We start from the raw sequence: 21,058 nt of genomic DNA on the forward strand, positions 1-21,058 counted from the left end.
AGGGCGAGAAAGTCAAGCGCGTTTAGGGGTCACAGCACTGTATATAAGATACAAACTTTACAAAATTAAAAACCTCTATAGTAAATCCCAGAGTTTTTTCCATTTTTTGTTGGACAAATTATCTCGTCTCTTTTCCCGGCTCTTAATGTTATTCCTGGCTCTCAAAACTTGTAAGCAGTGGTCCTAATAATTTCATGAATAAAGACGTTGAAACTTATTTGGTCATTGGTGATGATCAGATTCGTTTGTGAAAATCCTCATTTGCATTCACTTGAGGAAATGGAGATAGTATGAAGAGCGTGTACCAAATGAACTAAATTTTTAGGATATGTTTTTTCTACAAGTTGTTCACTTAATCCATGAATCATTTCTTTTTTATTTTCATTGTCTTATTAACAGATTTCTTTCAGTTTCTCCAAATTTCACCAGAGTGTTAATTTTATCCGGCCATTGTTTTTGGTCTAAGATGCGAGTCTATTGAGTTAATTCAACATCTTTGCCAGTAAGCAATCTCAATTGACTCTTTTAGTTTTATGTAAAATACGTTTGGACCAATAGTCGAATATTTTAGAATTTTTTTTTTGTGGAATCTCTATTTTGATTGAGTAAAACTCCATGAAATTAGAAATTTTGTGCAGACACTGAAGAAAATTTGTAATAGAGACAACCATTTTTTCTTCCTTGTTCGAATACTTGTAAAAGTGCATTAACTTTTTGATTTGCTTTGTACAAATTAATGCTGCGGTCCAAACTAATAACCAACAATACTTGGAAAACATCAAAAAATTTAAAGTTCGATTAATTTTTAACAGCTTTATATTAGGTAATTATGCGCATAAATTTAACTCTCTGCTATTTTGGGGGAAGCATGATACACAACGTAAAGTTTATCAAAAAATGATTCTATTAATACTTGAAATCTCCCTAATAGTATCCCATACTGATAATTCAAGTCTACAATTAAGACAATGTTAAACTGTAGCAGAAGGAACCTTTTCAGTGATTATTTTAAAAACTACTTTTGCAAATTAATTAACTTTTCAATTACTCTTTTGTCATCTCATAAGAATAAAGACATTCTTGTAACCATCAAATAATCCTTCAGCCGTAACGCTTTTAACTTCCACTAAATCTAAAAACAAATTGATTGGTGAATTCATTACACTGCCTTTTACACAGCATTAAATGTACACTACCAGAGTTATTAGCTTGAAGTGGTTGTTTGTTGGACTCATTATTAACAATGTCTTACTCTTTTATTTTATGACTTATGCGATGATTTTTTTCCTCACTTTGTTTTTTATATGATTGACAATGTAAATGCATACGTTTGCATTTCAAATTATTTACCCATTGCAACTCCATTAAATTCTTAAAGATCAATTTTTCCATTTCAAAGTAATTAAAGGACTGATTTCCTTTTGCAACTTTGTATGCAGTTCGAAAAATATTTACTGTTACAATTTTTTAAGGCGTTAAAGACTTTAAAATATTATTTGAAAGTTTCTCTTTTTTACCTTTTTTTTTTGTTCAATTTAAGGTGCCCCAAGAAGTCTTTACGGTCTTATCACAGAGCACCGCGGAAAAGCATTTGAAAGGAAGTTCAACCCTCTTTCTTTACCGAGGTTATAAAACCTGCACAGAGGTGGCGTTGAATCACAAATCTCTGAAACAAGCATGCTAACCACTGCGCGACGGCTGCTCAAAGGTTTTAGAGAAAGGATTTGCATTACGCAGATTTGCATCGGAAACTCTCCGAGCTAACCACTCGGCCACATAGTCATAGAAATAATCTAATAATATTAAAACCAACATTTCTTATAAAGTACCTTTGCTTTTCTTTCTGCATAGAATAAATTTTTCTTATGCTTATCTTGTTGCAAAAATAATTTTCTCGTTGCATAGATTAAAATTTCTACCATCTTTAATGCAGCTTGATGTCTAACAGATTCTTTGTGATCAGAAATTTATTAAGTAGCTAACTTAATTGGTATTTTTATATCACTTTTTAAATATATCAATTAAGTAAAAACTTTGAATTTAAAACATCGTTAATATGAAATTCATTAACGATATAATAAAAAATACTGTTGTAAATAGTATAAATTTTTTGTTCTAAAAATAGTTCTTTTATAAGTAGCGTATGCATTATGAGATTGATATTTGAACAAACATTGCAAAGATACAATAGAATTTTTAAAAATATAAATTTGATCCTTTCCCACCCCCTCGTCACAATATCGTAACTCTTCAGTAAGAAATTTCGCATGAGTCGTCACAAAACCACTGGCCCTTTTCCCCTCCCCTCCCCTCCCCTCCCCCTCCCCCTCCCCTCCCCTCTTCCTCAAGCGTGGCGTAATTTATAGACTACCCCTTGCGGGATTGATATTCGAACAATCAAATAATTTAGCGTCATAAAAACAAACGTTGTTAAGAAAATAAAATAAAGTAAATTCTTCTTAAGAAGTTTTAATTTATATACAGCGGCGTAGCAAGGGTAGGGTAGTGGGGGCACTTTTTAAAGTTTTTTTTCTATTATAATTTTGCCCCAAGAAGACCTAACGGTCTTGTTACAGAGCACCGGTAGGTCTTCTTGGGGGAGCATTTTACTAGAAAGTTCACGCCTCCTTCCTTACCGATGGCGCGAAATATACCCAGAGCTCGCTTCGAACACTGGATCTTTTGCTTATTAGCAACTTTTATACGACGCGGTATAAATTTGCTAAGATCGCCTGTAGGGACAAAATTCTAGCCAATCAGATTAAGTTTCTAGATTAAGCAATATTAACATTTTTTCTCTCGATTAAACCACCAAGAAAATAGTAGTGCATTAACATCATCGATTCAAAAAATATATAAATATCAAAACAGATGTTTTCTATTTTTTCAAAAATGTCACAAAAATAAGTTGGCGCTATCTAATTATTATTTATTATAACAAACAAGATATTAAGAATTTAAATAAGATATAAAACTCTAAATATTGCGTTACTTAACTGATTTTGAGGCGCAATATTATGTTTCAATAACTTTATATGATACCAAAATAGTTTTTTGGTATTTTTATTCTAATTAAAAACAAACAAATACAATAAATCCGTTTATAGTTTGATAATCAGGTGCTACACCATGCCCCTCTATGCTGACGAATTAATACACAGAGACTACAGACAAATCAGCTATTGTGTCTCTAAAAGTTACTTTGTTATGCTGTCTTTGAAAGAGTTTGATTGATGGAGCGTTCACTGCTGCTCGGGAAAGCGCATTCCACGGGACAACAACTCTATTTGAAAAAACGTTATGTCGTTCTTCACAATTTCGTACAAGCTAGAGTTCTAGTTTTTGATTATGCCCTCTCAAAATATACTTGGCTTTACTGTTTGAAAGTTTTTGCGGGACAAAAAAGCTGACAAGTTTGAGTTGACGCGTGATTTTAAATTGTGCGATTAGGTCTGCTCTTTTACGGCATTCTTCAAGTGTTGTTAGACTGTTAGACTAAGCTGTTGGAGTCAATTTTCACAGAACAGGTGTTTAATAAATGATATCGTTTTTGTTGCTCGTTGTTGGACTTGCTCAAAGATAGCAATGTCAGACTTTAAATGCGGCTTGTACTACAAACACAAGGTGGGGGCGAATGTAAATAAGATACAATGTGCGCCATAAATAAAAACTGCTACTCCGAAATGTTTGTTTAAGTCGCGTTAGAACTCTATTTGCAATTGATGCGGTTGACTCTACTTGTTGTCTGACGTTAAGGTTTCTGGAGACCATCACACCAAGGTCTCGTTCGACTAGAGTCTTTTCGAGTGAATAACGTGTGCCAGCATCGTTGGTCATTAAGTAATTGCGCGTCGACTTGTTACATGCGCAGCCAAGATGCATTACTTTGCATTTCTCAATGTTGAAATGCATTAGCCAAATATGTAACCATTCCACTGCTCTGTCAATGTCAGCTTGAAGAATGATACTGTCTAACTCGTTTTTAATTATGCCAATAATTTTACTGTTGTCAGCATACAGTTTCATATAATGACGGATGCTGTCCGGCAGGTCATTAATAAAGGTTAAAAAGAGCAATGGGCTCAAAACCGAGTTTTGAGGCACGCCACTAGTGACCGCTTGCCATTCAGATGTGATGCCGTAGACTATTAGTTTATGAAGAAGGCGAAGTCTGTATATATGATGTCTACTGCGTGGCTGCGATGAATATCTTCCGTCAAGATGTACCGAGTTTTTAGCAAGTTTGAGACGCAACCCTTGCGATGAACAAAGCCATGTTGTTTTGGAGTAATTAAACCATTAGCAACACAGTGTTCCTTTAAGCTTGTTTGAAAATACTTTTTATCATTTTACATGAAAAGAATGTGAGGCCGGTAGTTTAATGCATTTAGTTTACTCCCCTTCTTGAAATTAGGCGTTACATTCAATTTTCTCCACAAGTCGGGGACTACACCAGTCGCGAACAAGCACTTATAGATAAGCAAAAGAGGTTTGGAAAAGGTGGCTATACATTTACTAAGGATCCGTGGATATAAACCGTATTATCCGGTTAATTTTCTTTCATCAAGGTGGTAGAGGCACTTTTGTACTATATTAAAAGAAAAACTTGCTGGGTCGACGACACAAATTGCTTCAGTACAACTTTCAAAATCTGGCATTGGACCTTCGGGCTCCAAAACAAAAACCGAATGAAAATAGTAGTACAACAATGAGCGTATATCGTCGGTATCGGTAGTGATGTTGCTTTAAGCTGTTTCTAGCAATCTAATGTGTTCCTGGCGCTCTATTTGCTTTTGCACTCTCTGACGAGTTTCTCTTTGTAGTTGTGCCTGTGAGATTTTACCATTTTCGTCACATTTTCCGCAAAAAATATGACGTGTGGTCAACTAGATTTAGTCAGAGCAGATAGTCTGGCCAACAGCTCTTGACGTTTGTTATTATTGAGTGAGCATGGGTTGTTTGCCCAGTAGCGTAGATGATTAAGTGGAATGGTGGAAGCGTTCGGCTGGATCGGTTTTATTTTTGCTTAAGTTATCTATCTAAGACATCTAGATGGCAGTGGAGATATCTGAGTTAGGAGCAGCTGTGCAACTAGCGTGGTCAGCCAGAGCTCTGACTGGGGACGCAAACACATAGCACTGATTGGACGTTGATTCGATGATATTGATGCGACCTGTCCTTCGATGTATAAAATTTCGAAACGGTTTATCGGAGAACAGAATTTAATTTTTCCAACATAGAAAATGTTATGTCATTTTATGAAAACATATTTTATTGTTTTGAATAATAAAATATTTTTTCAGCAATAGGTAATTATAAAGTATGTTTAATTATATACAGCAATTTTAATGGAGAAACTATTGTTTCTACAAGTTTTCTAATATACAATGTTAATGGTTTTAGTCCTTTAAAATCTGGAATTTTGCCCCCAATATTTATTCCAAAAGTAGTGAGCATAGAATGTTCTTGATGTTGCAATATTTTTTATTGAATTTGAATGCAAAATCTAATATTTCTTTGATAACTGTCATCAGTAGATAATTATTTTGAATAGTAAAGTAATATGAGCTTGCTGTTTCAAAATGATAAGATTGTAAAATATTTAGAATTAGTTAACATAGTAGTTGAACCTGCACCTAGTATTGAGGGTGGCTTTTAAATGGACTTTTTTTAAACATTTTTGCTGCCAACAAGGCTTCAAGCAACCACTACAAGAGTTTGAGGAAGAGAAAAGAAGAAGTTTATAAAATAAGATAACAATTAACAGATAACTTAAAAGATTGCAAATTATAGGAATCAGGAAAACGAGACAGAGGGAGCAATTTCCAAAAGAATTTTTGAGGAAAAAAAACTAGAAGAATAAGAAGATTTATGGACTTTCACTGTTTTTTACTCGTGTTTTCCCTTACGGAAAAAACTTCCATGGAAAACCCATGGAAAAATCATGGGTATTTGGAACACGTTTGGAAACATTCGATTTGGAGCATGGAAAACCCATGAGCTTTCCATGAAAAATCCATTCATGAGTTTTCCACGGAAAATCCATGAGTTCTCCATGGAAAAGTGTTCCAAATACCCATGGAAATTCCATGATTTTCCATCCATGGAAAAACGACAGAACTTGCATAGGTATTAAGATTTCCTTTCCAAGGAAAACTTATTAAAATCCATTAGTTTTCCTTTCCTTTCCAAGGAAAACTAATGGATTTTTCATGGTAAAATAGCATGTTTTGTTTTCAATTTTTTTTGATCCAATGTTATTCGAATTGTCATATTAAACCATAAAAAGCAAATTTTATCACGCAAGTCGCTAATATTATTGAGTTCTCTTAATCTAGGGATCGCTTTCGTCGAATAAAATCAATAAGCAAAATAAAATTTAAATCTTGTTGAATCCAACAAATCTTGGAAAAATAGTAGCTATAATGCACCTAAAACATTAAATCTTGATTTCCCCGCAATTTTTAACGCATGCGTATGTATAACATACTGAAAATAAATAAAACAAAAAATTACAAGTAATATAATACTATAAGTGATATACATAGTAATAAACTATTGAAATAGAATAAGACAACAATTTTTACAGAAAATATAACAACTTACATGTTTATTATTTTATATTAACTATTTGATAAAAACAGTACATATAAACTTGATGATTAATAACTTTAAGTTTCAACAAATTAAAAAGAATCATCAGTACAACATATTCAATCCAAAAAAACATCAAGACCATTTAAGTGCGATTGCACTGCCAACTCTATCTGTAGAACCAGGTAGACTTCAAACAAAGTACCATTCACATTTTGATATTCATTATTGTTTTCACCACAGTAAGTCTCATTGTCCATTTCACCGATCTAGACAATACATCATACAACTAATATATACATACTAATTAATTTTCTTTCTTTACTAATTCATTTTACTGATAATTATTATCTATTATAACTTACTTTATAATTAAGCATTATACACATTAATAAATGTTGCCAAATATAGGGTAACATTTATATAGAAAAAGTAGCAATGAATATATCATCATTTATAAATAACAATTATAATGTTATTACCTCTATTTTCGCCTAAGCTATCTGCATTATGTACAACATTGTTTATATTTCCAGTCAAACATTCCTGCCTATAACGTAATAAAATGATAAAATAAAAATAAAAAGATTTATTCAAACTAATATATATATATATATATATATATATATATATATATATATATATATATATATATATATATTATATATATATATATATATATATATATATATGTTACCTGCATGTTAGTAACACTAATATAGAAATTAAAGGCAGCAACAAATATTGTATTACTTATTTATTTTTATAATTAAAAAAAAAAATTACTTCTTCATCTGAGCTATCTGCATGATGTACAATATCATCTAAAAACCTGTTTTCTTCCTGTCCTTGCCATCTTCATATATATTATATAACACGGAACTTGTTAATGTACAGCTAAATAAATTAAAAATTTATATTGCCAGTCAAACCTGCCATGATAATGTAGTAATTTAAATGAAATGATAAAGTTAAAATGAAAAGATTTATGCACATATATAAATGTTACTTGCATGTTAGTAACATTTATATAGAACAAGGCAGCAACAAATATAGTATTACTTTTAAATTGTAATTTTAAATAAAAACTTCTTTGTCTAAGCTGTATGCATGATGTACAAAATTATTTATATTGCCAGTTAAACTTACCTGCTTATAATGCAGTAATTTAAATAAAATGATAAAGTTAAAATAAAAGAACTTATGCACATACTTTTAAATTCAAAAATTTATTATATTTTTACTTTACTATTTAAAACATAACAAATATAATAAATATGTAATTTATTAAGTATAGTAAAAACAATAAATATTAAAGTGTGTGCATAAATTAATTTATTTTTACTAAAGACGAGCACTTCACATTAGCTAAATATATTTAACTGTAAAGTAAAGTCTTGCGCATTAACTTCTCTTTCTGATATTTTTAAAAAATTACCAGTTTTCCTTCTCCAACTAAGCTATTCTTGGAACATCCTTGCAAGTTGAATCCCAAAGATTATGTTTATATCTTTTCTGGCTAATTCAAACTCAATTCATCATTATATTTAGACAGCTTTTAAAAAATTTAAAAAAATATTAAATGCATATAAAAACTAACAATGTTATAAACGATATAAATGATGAGCAACATTATTTATATCGCCAGTGAAACCTGTCGGCTTATAATATAGTAATTTAAATAAAATAATAAAATAAATATAAAAGAATTTATACACAAAATATTACATTATTTACATATTCTAATAATTCTAAAGAAAAAAACATAATAAATATCCATACTAGATCTAGTTGCTAGCTAAATGCAGACTTGAATGGTCGCATCAACAAAAAAACAAAAACAACTTAACAGAACTAAAATTGAATAAAACATTTATCATAAAATAAAGTTTTTTAATACTTAATAAACATTTACCACACAATGAAGTGTTGGCGCTACTGCAGTTTCGCCCCCCCCCCCTTTTTTTTTTTTTTTTATTGCTGATTATGATAGAGAATTTTATGCTGATTAAGAATCGTATAAAAACATAGGTCTGAAAATCAACAAAAATTGCTCTAATTCGCTGTTGAAGTTTAAAAAATTGCACTAAAAAACGCTAATATTCGCCATTTTTGAAAAACGCTTTACATCAAACTTTTAATTTTAAAATCAATCACTTAGAAAATCTTTTTTCAATTACACAACCCGGTTTTTATTGTCGTCAAAATTAAATTATATTTAAATTAAATTAAATGTTTTTATTAATATGTTTTATATATTTTTAATCAATTTTCTTAAAATTAATATAAAATTTTGCTTTTTAAATGTACATAAGTCGATTGACAAATAGGGATTGGCGCAATTAAATGTACATGCATCGACTAAAAAATATGGATTGGCCAATTGAATGTACATACATCGACAGACAATTAGAGATTGGCATAACTAAATGCACATATATCGACTGACAAATAGGGATTGGCGCGATTAAACGTAGATGATTTGGGACAGGGTTAGGATTTGGGTCAGAGATAAATCAGAAAATGATGCGCTCAGCATTTTTTAACAATTTTGCTTTACATTGTTGATATAAACCAGGCTTTTTTAAATTCATCTTTGAAAAAGATTTTAATTATAACCGAGTATGAAAAAAATGGCGAATTTTATGCGTTTTTCAGTGAAATTTCTTAAACTTCAACAGCAAATTAGAGCACTTTTTGTTGATTTTCACTCCTAAGTTTTTATACGACTCAACCAGCATAAAATTCTCTGTCATAATCAGCAATAAAAAAAAATTTAAAAAAAAAAAAGGGGGGGGGGGGGAAACTGCAGTAGCGCCTAAAGTGTTTTTACTTCAAACATTTTTTTACAAACTAAAGTCATTAAAAAAAAAAAACTTATCTGATACACTGCTTATATATTAAAATAGTATAGTAAATAGTATAGCCTATGCTATTGCAAGTTATGCAAAGTAAGCAAAGCTACTTGCAATAGCTAAAATAAGTATATGCATAAATAATAAATAACTAAATATATAAATAATAAATATATATATACATTTTATAATGCATTATAATATGATAATATCTAGAAACGTAAAAACAGTATAGACCAAGACTAAGGCCAAGACATTTTGATTCAATACCAAGACTAAGAACAAGACAGTTAAATGAGTCTCGAGACGTCTCGGCACCAACATTTAACGCTCGAGACCAACATCTCTGATAATATCATACTATAATGCATTTAATAAATTTTATAATGCATTATAAAATGGATATATTTATCATATTCTAACTATTGCAAATATGTCTAGTTGTTTATGTCTGTATGTTTAGTTTGAATCATATTAAATGTGATGCATTATAAAAAACAAAATTTTTAGTCTTTTTAAATACAGAAAAACAGAAGAATGCAGTAAATATTGTTTACTCAAGTTAGAAATAATTGTAACTCTACGAGTTAAGACTGCATCTTTAAAAGCGCATTCGTAAAACCCATGGTTTATAAATGTTTACCATGGTGCAACATGAGCTATGAAAAAAAAAAACATGGTTCACCCATGGAAATTCCATGGGACTTCAGTTTTCATAGAAATTCACCCATGGAAATTCCATGGAATTTTCCGTTTTCCACAGGAAAACCATGGTTTACCTCAAATATTTCGTCTAACGGAAATATTTTATGGGAATTCCATGGGTTTTCCATGGATTACCCATAGAATATTTCCGTTAGGGTTAATTTCCAAAATAATTTTGTGCAAAACAAGGCTCTCTAGGCTTGCTCATTATTTGAATCATCTGGATGATAAAAAAATCTACACATTTTAAGAGAACATTTTAACATTCTTGCAAAATGCTGAGGTGCCATAAATTCATATTTATGTTCACGTTCAAAGTTCTTTATGATTTTTGTGTTATAAAAATTGTTTTTGCTTAATTCTTCTTTCATTATCATCAAATAACTTGTAATTTTTTTCTGTTCATATATCCCTAGTAATGCTTGTAATCCACTCTTGAGTATTACGTTATATGTTTTACGTTAATATGATTTATGTATTGTTTTTGAGTTGGTATCAGATTTGTCAAGTTAATGTGAATAACGGGATGTTCTTTTGAAAGTTACTTACTAATTTTTCCTAAAACAATATCTTGTTCTGGTGAATTTTATTGTTTTACGTAAGAGTCGTATTGTAAAACGGGACGGCCCTGACAATAAATATTTAGATGTTTGAGTTTTTGACACTTACAGGCATTGAGCAAACTTCAAACTTTTTTATGCTCATACTTATGTCAAATGAAAATGTTTTGCAAAGAATTTAGGTGATTGGAGCTTGGGAACAAAAAAACCCTAATTTTTGGGCCCATCCAATAACTAGGGTATTTTTAACGCTTCCACGTTAACGGCCGGGTGGGCCCAAAAATTCTGATTTTTTTCGTTTCTAAACTTCAATTATAGCAATTCTTTGCAAAACATTCTCATTTGACATAAGCATGAACATACAAAATTTGGAGTTTGCACAATGCCTGTAAGTGTTAAAACTCAAACATCTAAAAACCTAGTGTAAACCTCTAATTGCTGGTATTTTACCATATTTTTCTCTACATTTTTGTGAAGTAACTGCTTTTTATTGAGGATGTATTCTTTAAAAAGTTCAGAGTACCGTAAACCGGTGTTACTTGAATAGCGGGGTAACTTTGAATACAAATTTTTTTTTTTCAAGTTGTAATTTTCAAGTTGTCAACTTAGTTTCTCCGCGCAGCGGCCTTGCTCGGCAAGGTTCATGTTTCGGAGTTAAAGAGTTGGGAGAGGGTTGCACCACGAATAATAACTAAAAAATAAAAAACACAAAAAAATGAGTAGCCTCCTCTACTGTAGTGGCCCCCTTCGGGCCTTAGGGAGGTGAATAATCTAAAAAAAAAAAAAAAATTATGGCAAGAACTTATATGAATCTGTTTAAACCTTAAACATCAAAGTGTTAAAAATAGTTTATATTATGATTATTTAAAGTTTTACTTTGTTTATTAGTTATTATTGTTCCTTAAAAAATGAATTAAATATTTCGGATATTTTTCTCAAAAAAATTAGTCAGAATACTTTGTACACTGCCTCAGCTAGTGTAGCAGCTTGTTGTCTAAGTTGCAGAACTTTTGTTTATAAATTTATTAGGCATGTAAAATCTAAATAAGTTTGTTTGCCTACTATAGTTATGTTCCATTGCTATAGCATAACATACTTTATCGTATACATTTTTTCGCATTTGGGGTAACTTTGAAGAAGGTTTAAAGTAACCCCACTACATAAATAGTCGAAATCATGAAACAAGTTAAAAAATTCCTTTGTCATACATGTATAATATTTAATATTATTATGAATAAAAATTAAATTATCATTTCTATAAACAGTAAGTCACACATACATACACATTGTTTCTGTATGTGAACACACACAGATATGTAAACATTTATATACGTGTGTGTGTATAAACATAAACACATACACATATATAAACATATGTGTGTCTACATCGTAGACACACACACACACACACACACACACACACACACACACATATATATGTGTCTGTGTATCTAAATACTTTTGTTGCCAAACGCAAAATTTTTAATCTTGTATGAAAAATATGTCATATAGTATGTTTATGTACGTTCAATATTGTGTTGAATTAAGTTTGTTGAAAGTACTGTTATTTATCTTTAAATTTGTTTTTGTTTAGCATTTCATAGCAATACTATCCCACGTTTATACGAAAAAAAAAACAGACGTAAGGCAAATTATACTGAGTGCCAGTTTTCAAATTTTATGGTAACAATAAACATAATAAGATGAAAGCATCAGATGTTCATTGGGTGCTAGTTACCACTTGGTATAATAAAGTTTAAAAGCTTAATCCGAAAACACATGGAAAATCCATAGTATACAAATATACAAAAATTCTAGTCAAATTGTCTCTGGTTATGTTTATAAAGCTGATCATTTATGGACAACAAGGACCAAAAGTGGACCACCTAATATACAATACAATTAAAGTCAGGACGGTTTGATTCTATTCACTCTTTTGACTGGTTTGTTATTGTTTTTTGTCAAATTGTAGGAGTTAAAGTTCCTATTAGTTATAATCTAAGCAATCTTTACAGTGAAAAGGTACTTGAATTTACTAAAGAAAATATTATCTTATTGTGAAGAAAACAGTATTTTGTTATATAACTGGTAACTCTACCCATTTATTGCAACCTCTTGATGTTACATTGTATGGACCTCTTTAATAGTATTAGAGGAAGATACTTGATCAATCGAAAACCTCTTGTTTCAAAAAAAACACAGACAATTACAAAAAATAAATTTCCTTTGTTCTTTCTTTACTTATAAACATTACATTTTTTCAGATCAAAAGAAAATCAGCAACTTAGTAGCTTAGTGGTTTTGAAAGAAATATGGGATTTACCCATTAGATATAAGTATAATCTTCAATCATTTGCCAGATGGTAGTTGTAATTTTAGTAAGCCAAGCAGTAATTAATTTACTTAACTATTGTTTTATGTTGATGTCAAGGAAAAAGCAGGCTCAAAGGGAAGAAAAAAAAAATACTTTTGCCTTTTTTAAAAGTATTTTTTTTGAGGATTTTTTTGTCAAAGTTTAAAAATGTTCCACTTGCATTGTCTGTCACTAAAACTGATGTAAATGAGACTTTTTTTATGCTAGTCCACTTAAAACTTACCCATTATAATAAAATAAAATACTAAATGGGTGTTTGTTATAAAAAATATTATTTTATTTTAGCAAAAATAAATTAGTGTGAAACTAGACTGTTGTTTTTATTAAATATTAAAACAAAACAGTGCGTTTTTAAATAGGTTTTGCTTTTACAAAAAAACGCATTCAAAGTTACCCCATTTGTGGGGTAACTTTGAATGACTATTTAAATTAATATTATACAAAATCCTTTTATTTAAATATTATTTTGATTTTGAATTATGTAAGAGTCGATCTTAGCCCCTATATTCATTTTGTTAAATTTCAAATATTGTCAATAGTGAAGGAAGAGCAAATAAAAATATTTCAAAAACGTTTAAAATAACCCCGGTTTACGGTATACACAAGGGTAGAAGTTTTTATTGCCTGTCCAATTTTCAGGCATTTGTGGAATATTATCAACATGTAAATTGTTAGGAATAAAAAATTATTTTTTGTTTTCTCAGTTTGTAAACTAGTTTTGGGTATGGTAAGAACTACACAAGCCTGACACAAGTTCATGGTTTACAAGCCGTTCCACAAATTTTTCTTGAGACCGTTGAAATGTTTACTAAATTAATATTTAAATCCATTTACAAAGATGTTTCCAAAACAGTAGTAACTGTAAATTAATAATTATCTTCGAATATTTTTCGCTCGATATTATTTTTTGTGCCTACAACTTAGTTTTTAGTGCTCAGACCTTACCGTATAAAAGTTGCTAATAAAGCAAGCGCTCTGACCACTGCGCCACGACTTTTTAAATTTCCAGAGCATCAAAACAGGGCACTTTTTTAGGGACAATTTAAAAAAAAAAAAAATCTAAAACTTATCTTTTTCGCATCTCTACCCGAATACCATAACACTTGATATTTGTTTTTAAAAGCATCAACAGAGCTATTATAACGCCAAATATCATTTTCAATTTATATTTTCAATTTTGCAAACTGCGCTCATCTTTTTTTCCAACAGAAATTAAAAACAAGAAGTAAAAACTAAAATAATTAAAGAAAAAGAATAGAACGAAACTAATAATTTTTCGAGAAAAAGTTTTAAAAAAATATTTAAAAAAACGGTCATTAAAAAAATCTCAGTAAAAAAAAAATTTATCTCTTATGTTTTAATTGTACTTTATTTTTATTTCTTTAAAATGTTTTACTCAATAACATTAGGCGCGTGAAAAAAAATGGCGCTACATACAGGAAGTAGAAGAAACCTCTAAAGAAAGAGTCGAAACAGAATCAAGGTGCACTATTGAAATACTTAAAACCCAAGACTGGGGGTGCTTTTTTTGAGGCTGAATCAATTTTAGAACCAAACACGTTATTTATATCAAGGTCTTATTCAAGCTCAACTAGAGATACAGAAAAAATGTTTTGTATCCCGCTGTTGACTTTGGCCTAGTAGAGTTATTGATGATATGCGGATCAAAGTGCCTCTTTAGTTTAACATTTTGGTTTTGATTTTGAGTAAAAATAAATAAACGTAAAAGATATATAACATTCATATATGTAAATACTAAGAATTGAATTTTTAAAATTTTACTTTGTAAAATTAAAAATATAAGAGTACGTTATCGATAGATAAAATGATCTGTTTAAGCTTTCTTTTGAATGTGGTGTAATTCCACTCTTGAGTAAAATCAAAATATTTTAAAACTATATATATAGGATTCCTATACTTCTAGTAATTTTATTGTTTAGATTGTTAACATGGTTTTTCCACGTGAGGTTTTCATCAATGTAAACACCCAAGAAATTGGTAACTTTAGCTCTTTTATTTCAGTATAATCAATAAACAAAGAAGGTAAATTCGAAAGCAGATTTTGTTTTGAAACTGGGTAAAAGAGGATCCATTTAATTTTTTCGATATTTGTTGGTAGTTTGTTTGACTTAAATCAGTTAGAAATTTTAACGAGTTCACTATTCATTTTGTTAATTAATGTTGGTAAGTTATTTTCAGTTAGAAAAAGGTTTGTGTCATTGGCAAACATAATTGTTGTTAAATTTGATGCTTTATAGAGATCATTAATAAAAATAAAAAAGCAAAGGTCCTAGTATGGATCCTTGTGGAAATCCCACATGATATATCTAGTAAATTTGATGATGAGAATGAACCTTAACAAATTGTTTCCGATTTTTTAAATAGTTTTTTAATAATACATTCCCTGTGATTCCATAAATTTGTAGTATTTTAAAAAGAATTTTTTGATCAATAGTATCAAAAGCTTTTGATAAATCTATGAAAATGCCTAAAGTATGTTGTGATTTTTCAAATGAATTTACCATACTTCTTTTAAGTTGAAGAATTACATGTCCAGCAGAATTATTTTTTTTTAATCCATATTGATTCTTATCTAATACTTTATTTATAGTTAGATAGTTATATATTCTATTATACAAAATTCATTTCAAATTTTTTGAAAAAACAGGGAGAACTGAAAATTGGGCGATAGAGTTTAGTTAGTTCACCTCCTTTAAAGATTGGAGTAACTCTACCTATTTTGAGAGCATCTGGAAATATTGCTTGTTTAATTGATCAACTAAAAATTTTAAAAAGAATATTTTTAATGATGCCATAAAAATCAATTACAATATTTCCATTAACATCGACTGGTCCAATTGCTTTATGAAGTTTAATCATTTTATAGGCCAATTCAAATTCTTCGAATGTTGTTTTAAAAATATTTAGAGGAGAGTTTAAAGAAGACGGAATGCCACCTGCAAAGTTAGTGACACTAGGGATATTTTTAGCTAAATTTGGTCCAACTGATATAAAATACTTATTTTGCTTGCTGTTCTAATAGAATCATTTAAGAGTTCGCCATTTATTTTAATAACTTTGGGAAAAGAGCACATTTTTATTTTATGATTACTGATGATTTCGTTTATATATTTCCATGTTTTTTTATAATCATCTTTGTATTTTTCAAATAAAATGGTGTAGTATTTTTTTAAAGGTGTTTTCCTTGTTTTTCAAATTATTTGGCATAAGTTTTATAGAGTGTTTTATTTTCAATTATTTTCAATTTTAGGTATTTGATATACAGTTTTTGTTTTATTTTCGAGGATTTTCTTAAATCTTTTGTAATCCATGGTGATTTTACATTTTTATTTGTTTTACAAATCTCGCCTTTTTGAAAGTTTACATCGTAAACTTCATAAAATCTTTAAAAAAATGAGTTGTACATATTGTTTGGTTCAGAAATACTTGTAAAACTCCAAATTATCAAAGATAATTGCTCTTGAAATAAGAGAAAGTTTTAATTGTTAATGAGTCGCTTTGACTAGCTGTGAAAAAAGTTTTTAAAACTAAAATTGACCTTTCCAGCTAGCATAAGTTGATAAAACGTTAGAACAATTTTGCGAGTTACCTTAGCACAATGTCGGTCGCCAACGTTGTTTTTATATCATTTTCGTTACAAATACGACGTCGCCAACAACAAAAATCCAACGTTGTCACAATGTTGTATTTTAAGTTTGCAAAATGTTATATTTTACGTTGATTCAAAGTTATATTTTTTAAATGGCGCAGCATTGTATTTTACGTTGGCTCAACAATGCATTTAATGTTTACCTGGAAAAAGGTTTTGTTATTCTTTTTTGAAATTTATATATGTATATATGTGTATATACATATACACGCAGAAACACACACACACACATATATATAGATACATATTTATAATACGTAAATATAAATATATACTTACATATTTATAATATGTAAATATAAATATATATACTTTTTGCAACCAACCAACCAGGGTTACTTGCTGCTATAACCAACTTACGCAGGGCCCCAGAAGGCGGTATTATGTAGGAGCCGAGGCTCTATATCCCACTAAAGGGTTTATTAGTTGCCGCTCAGCCGAATCCAAGCAGCCCAAACTTAATGGTTTATCTCCATTTAACGTCTGGAGTGGACGGATCACTTTAAGATTTCCGGACATAGAAGGAGACACCGAAAAAGCGACTACGCCAAGTACCTCTATTGACAATCGAATCGATGTATACAAAAACGTTCTAAGTCATAAAAACTATTTTTTCGCGGAGCGAGAAAAAACTTATTAAATCCAAAATTATTACTTTAATAAATTCAAAAAAAAAATCTGGGTGCTATTTGACATCTTTCAATATTAGATTTGTTAAAGAATATATCAAAATTTGTGATTTATGTATGTGTTATACATAGTTAAAGTTGTCTGACTTAAAAATAGTTTTTACGACTTTTTTGTTGAACGTTTTTGTATACATTGATTCAATCACGGTTTTGATCTCATGGTGTTTTTGCTTTAGAACAACACCGTAACTAAGTGAAAGGTGGTCCGGAGCCGAAATAAGAACAGATACTACACCTGATCTTAGCCATTAGGAGAAGCGATATATATATATATATATATATATATATATATATATATATATATATATATATATAAATACACACATATATAATATGTAAATATAAATATATAAATTTACATAGTTATAATACGTAAATATATGTATTTTTAACAGAGAATAAGTATATTTGTTTTGCTTGTGGCTTGATATTATAATAATTTGATTTAAAAAGTTCGAATCAATGTTGGGTTATTTTTATATTTACATCGGATCAGCATTGGATTATTTACATTGGATCATCATTGGGTCAACGTTAGGTTTAGATTGTAAAAACAATAAAGTTTTGCGAGCTGCAAAACTTTATTGTTTTTACGATCTAAAGCTGTTTTTAGTTGAGCCGGTATTAAACCTCTTATCTATATTATTGTTTTAAAACACGACATTGGATCAACATTTGCATCGGAAAAAACAGCTGACGTTTGCGATGGTTTTACATACGTTGGCCAATTGTATGTGTGCTAGCAGGGTTATCTACGATGAGTGTACCCTGTATAAAAAACCTACCATATTTTCCATTAAACAGAAACTGAGTAATAAAAGTAACTTTGAAACCTTCAACTGTTGTTCTTTTTATAAAGGGCGGTGCAATCAGATTCCGCTCTGGGCGTCAATAACCCTTGCTTTATTATATATATATATATATATATATATATATATATATATATTATATATAGTAATAATATATACTACTTTATTATATATATATTTATATATATATATATTATATATATTCCATATATATATAAATATATATATAATAATATATATTCTATATATAATAATATATATTACTTTATTATATATATATATATATATATATATATATATATATATATATAATATATATTATATATATATATATATATATATATAATATATATTATATATATATATATATATATATATATATATATATATATATATATATATATATATATATATATATATATATATATATATATATATCTCGGGAACAATGTTTTGTGTCATTGTCCTGCTGCAGAATAAAATTATGACCTATTGGTCTCATTCCGGATAATACAGCATGGCATCCTAAGATATTCACATAACGTTCCCCGGTGAATCGCCTTCCTATTTTAATCAAATCACCTACTCCAGATGAAAGTAAACAGTCCCAAACTTGTAAAGAGCCTCCTCTGTGTTTAATAGTAGGGTTTAAACACTCGGGATGATAGGCTTTTTCAATTCTTCTTTAAACATATTGGCGTCCTTTTGTTCCAAAAATTTCGAATTCGGACTCATCGGTGTACAGAACTCGATAAAACATTTCCTGGGCCCAATCTTTGTGTTGTTTTGCGTATTTAAGTCGTTTTTCTTTATTGCCACACCGTAATAATAGTTTTCGAATTGCAACACACCCTCTTAATCCCGATTTAAGTAGGTGCCGTCGAATAAAAGAAGAGCTGACATTTCCCCCAGTTGCCGTGTTAATGTCTTTTGCCAGCTTAGTAGATGCTTTTTTTGTATTTCTTAAAGATAGGGTTTTTAAATATTTATTGTCATCTTTTGTTAACTTAGGAGGTCTACCACCTTTCTTTCTATCTTCAATATATATATATATATATATATATATATATATATATATATATATATATATATATATATATATGTATATATACATATATATATATATATATATATATATATATATATATATATATATATATATATATATATATATATATATGTATATATACATATATATATATATATATATATATATATATATATATATATATATATATATATATATATATATATATGTATATTTAATATATGTACAAATGTAATCAATATTCTTAAAACAACATATGGAATAGCATCGGAAATTCATGTTTATTTAGTTTAAAAAATTGTGTCAGGCAAATAGCGGTCATTATTTTCAATGCACTAAGTCGATTTAGAAAGTTATTTTGAACTCTCTACAGCATATACACGGGTATGTTGGCAAAAGCACGACGAATAATGTTCTTTAATTCATCAAGGGTATTAGAGCGATTGTTGTAGACCAATGAGGTAACTCCACAGGAAGAAGTCGCAGGGGGTTAAATCAGGCAAACGAGCCAGCCAATGCAGATAGCCTCTTGAGGAGATGAGTCGCCCTGGAAAGTGCTACCCCAAAACATTCATTGATATTCGTGTGGTGTGTAACGTGGCACCGTCCTGCTGAAACCACACTTCTGACAAGTGCTGACAAGGAAAATTCTTGAACCATATTGACATATTGGTCTGAAGTCACAGTGACTGTCTGTTTGTTCTCTTCAAAAAACCATGGACTAATTGTTCCAACTTGCAGTACCGCACACTAAACAGTAACATGTTCCGAGTGTAAGGGAGTTGATGAAGCTGTCTGCGATTGTTTGGGCTCCAATAACGCTTGTTCTGCTTATTAACATATCCCAAAAAATGAGAGTGGGCCTTATCTAGCGTGTGTGTTTATATATATATATATATATATATATATATATATATATATATATATATATATATATATATATATATAAATACATATATATATATAACTATTGTTCTATTGTTGAAACTTTCGGAATTTCAGATGCCGGTTACTTATATTATTCAAGTTAAATAATTAAATAAGTTTATTAGTCACATTTATTTGATTAGATAAGATAAATTTACAGTTCTTTATTTTAATGTACGATTACATCGCAAATTCATCGCATCCTAACCTTTGTTTACATATTTTTGCTCGCGGGAATTAATGAAAATCTCTTAGATGGAATATCTAAAAAATCTTATTCTTTACTTATCATAAAATATATTTCCAAAAGTTAAAAAGCAACAATGATAAATATATTTTTCTTTTTTTTTTTTCTTGTTAAAAAACGAAGTTCTAGAATTGAATATAAATGACGACGACAGACGGAAAAGGAAATTCCGACAATCAGCTTGGCGAAATCGATGATGCTTTTTCAAAATTAATTGCATATACACAAACAAGTATTTTATTAGTGCATGTGATATCACTCAAAACTCTGAGAAAGTTCACTTCTCCATGTTTGGGATACAGAAAGTAAATATAGTGGCTATTCTAAATAAAATTACAAAAAAAAAAATTAAACGGCGTTCTAGTTTATTTCTAGTAAATATAAGGTGAAAATACCTTTTTACCTCTCTACCTTGAAAATTTTACAAACTGTTTAAAATAAATCAGAACCACATAGCATGCACAAAAGTTAATTGTTAAAAATAGATTCCCCATACACTCGTGTACGCAGCCATACATATTAAGTCATGTCAACCTCACCCCTACTTACCTTTTCTAAACTTACCATTGCAATAAAATAG

General features: G+C 29.4%; 1 protein-coding gene and 1 long non-coding RNA gene across 8 annotated transcripts in view; both read right to left on the reverse strand.

Annotated features, from left to right (window-relative positions):
- Positions 1–6,509: 6,509 nt before the first annotated feature.
- On the reverse strand, positions 6,510–8,189 carry LOC136077717 (uncharacterized). The gene is made up of 4 exons (XR_010637211.1): positions 8,033–8,189; positions 7,381–7,491; positions 7,077–7,144; positions 6,510–6,863 (listed from the first exon to the last, which is right to left on the reverse strand). It is a non-coding gene; the product is annotated as an uncharacterized LOC136077717 (long non-coding RNA).
- Positions 8,190–20,511: 12,322 nt separating this feature from the next.
- LOC101234803 (M-phase phosphoprotein 8) overlaps positions 20,512–21,058 on the reverse strand; it is a 46,613-nt gene continuing 46,066 nt past the window's right edge. For all 7 annotated transcript variants that reach the window (XR_010637539.1, XR_010637540.1, XR_010637534.1 and 4 more), the window contains exon 13: positions 20,512–20,801. Coding sequence is in view for 2 of the 7 variants with exons in the window: in XM_065793009.1 (XP_065649081.1) it covers positions 20,655–20,801 (147 nt within the window). In the remaining 5 variants the exon portion in view is untranslated. The remainder of the gene's footprint in view (positions 20,802–21,058) is intronic.

The sequence above is a fragment of the Hydra vulgaris genome, chromosome 03 (assembly GCF_038396675.1).
Source record: "Hydra vulgaris chromosome 03, alternate assembly HydraT2T_AEP".
Taxonomy (NCBI): domain Eukaryota; kingdom Metazoa; phylum Cnidaria; class Hydrozoa; order Anthoathecata; family Hydridae; genus Hydra; species Hydra vulgaris.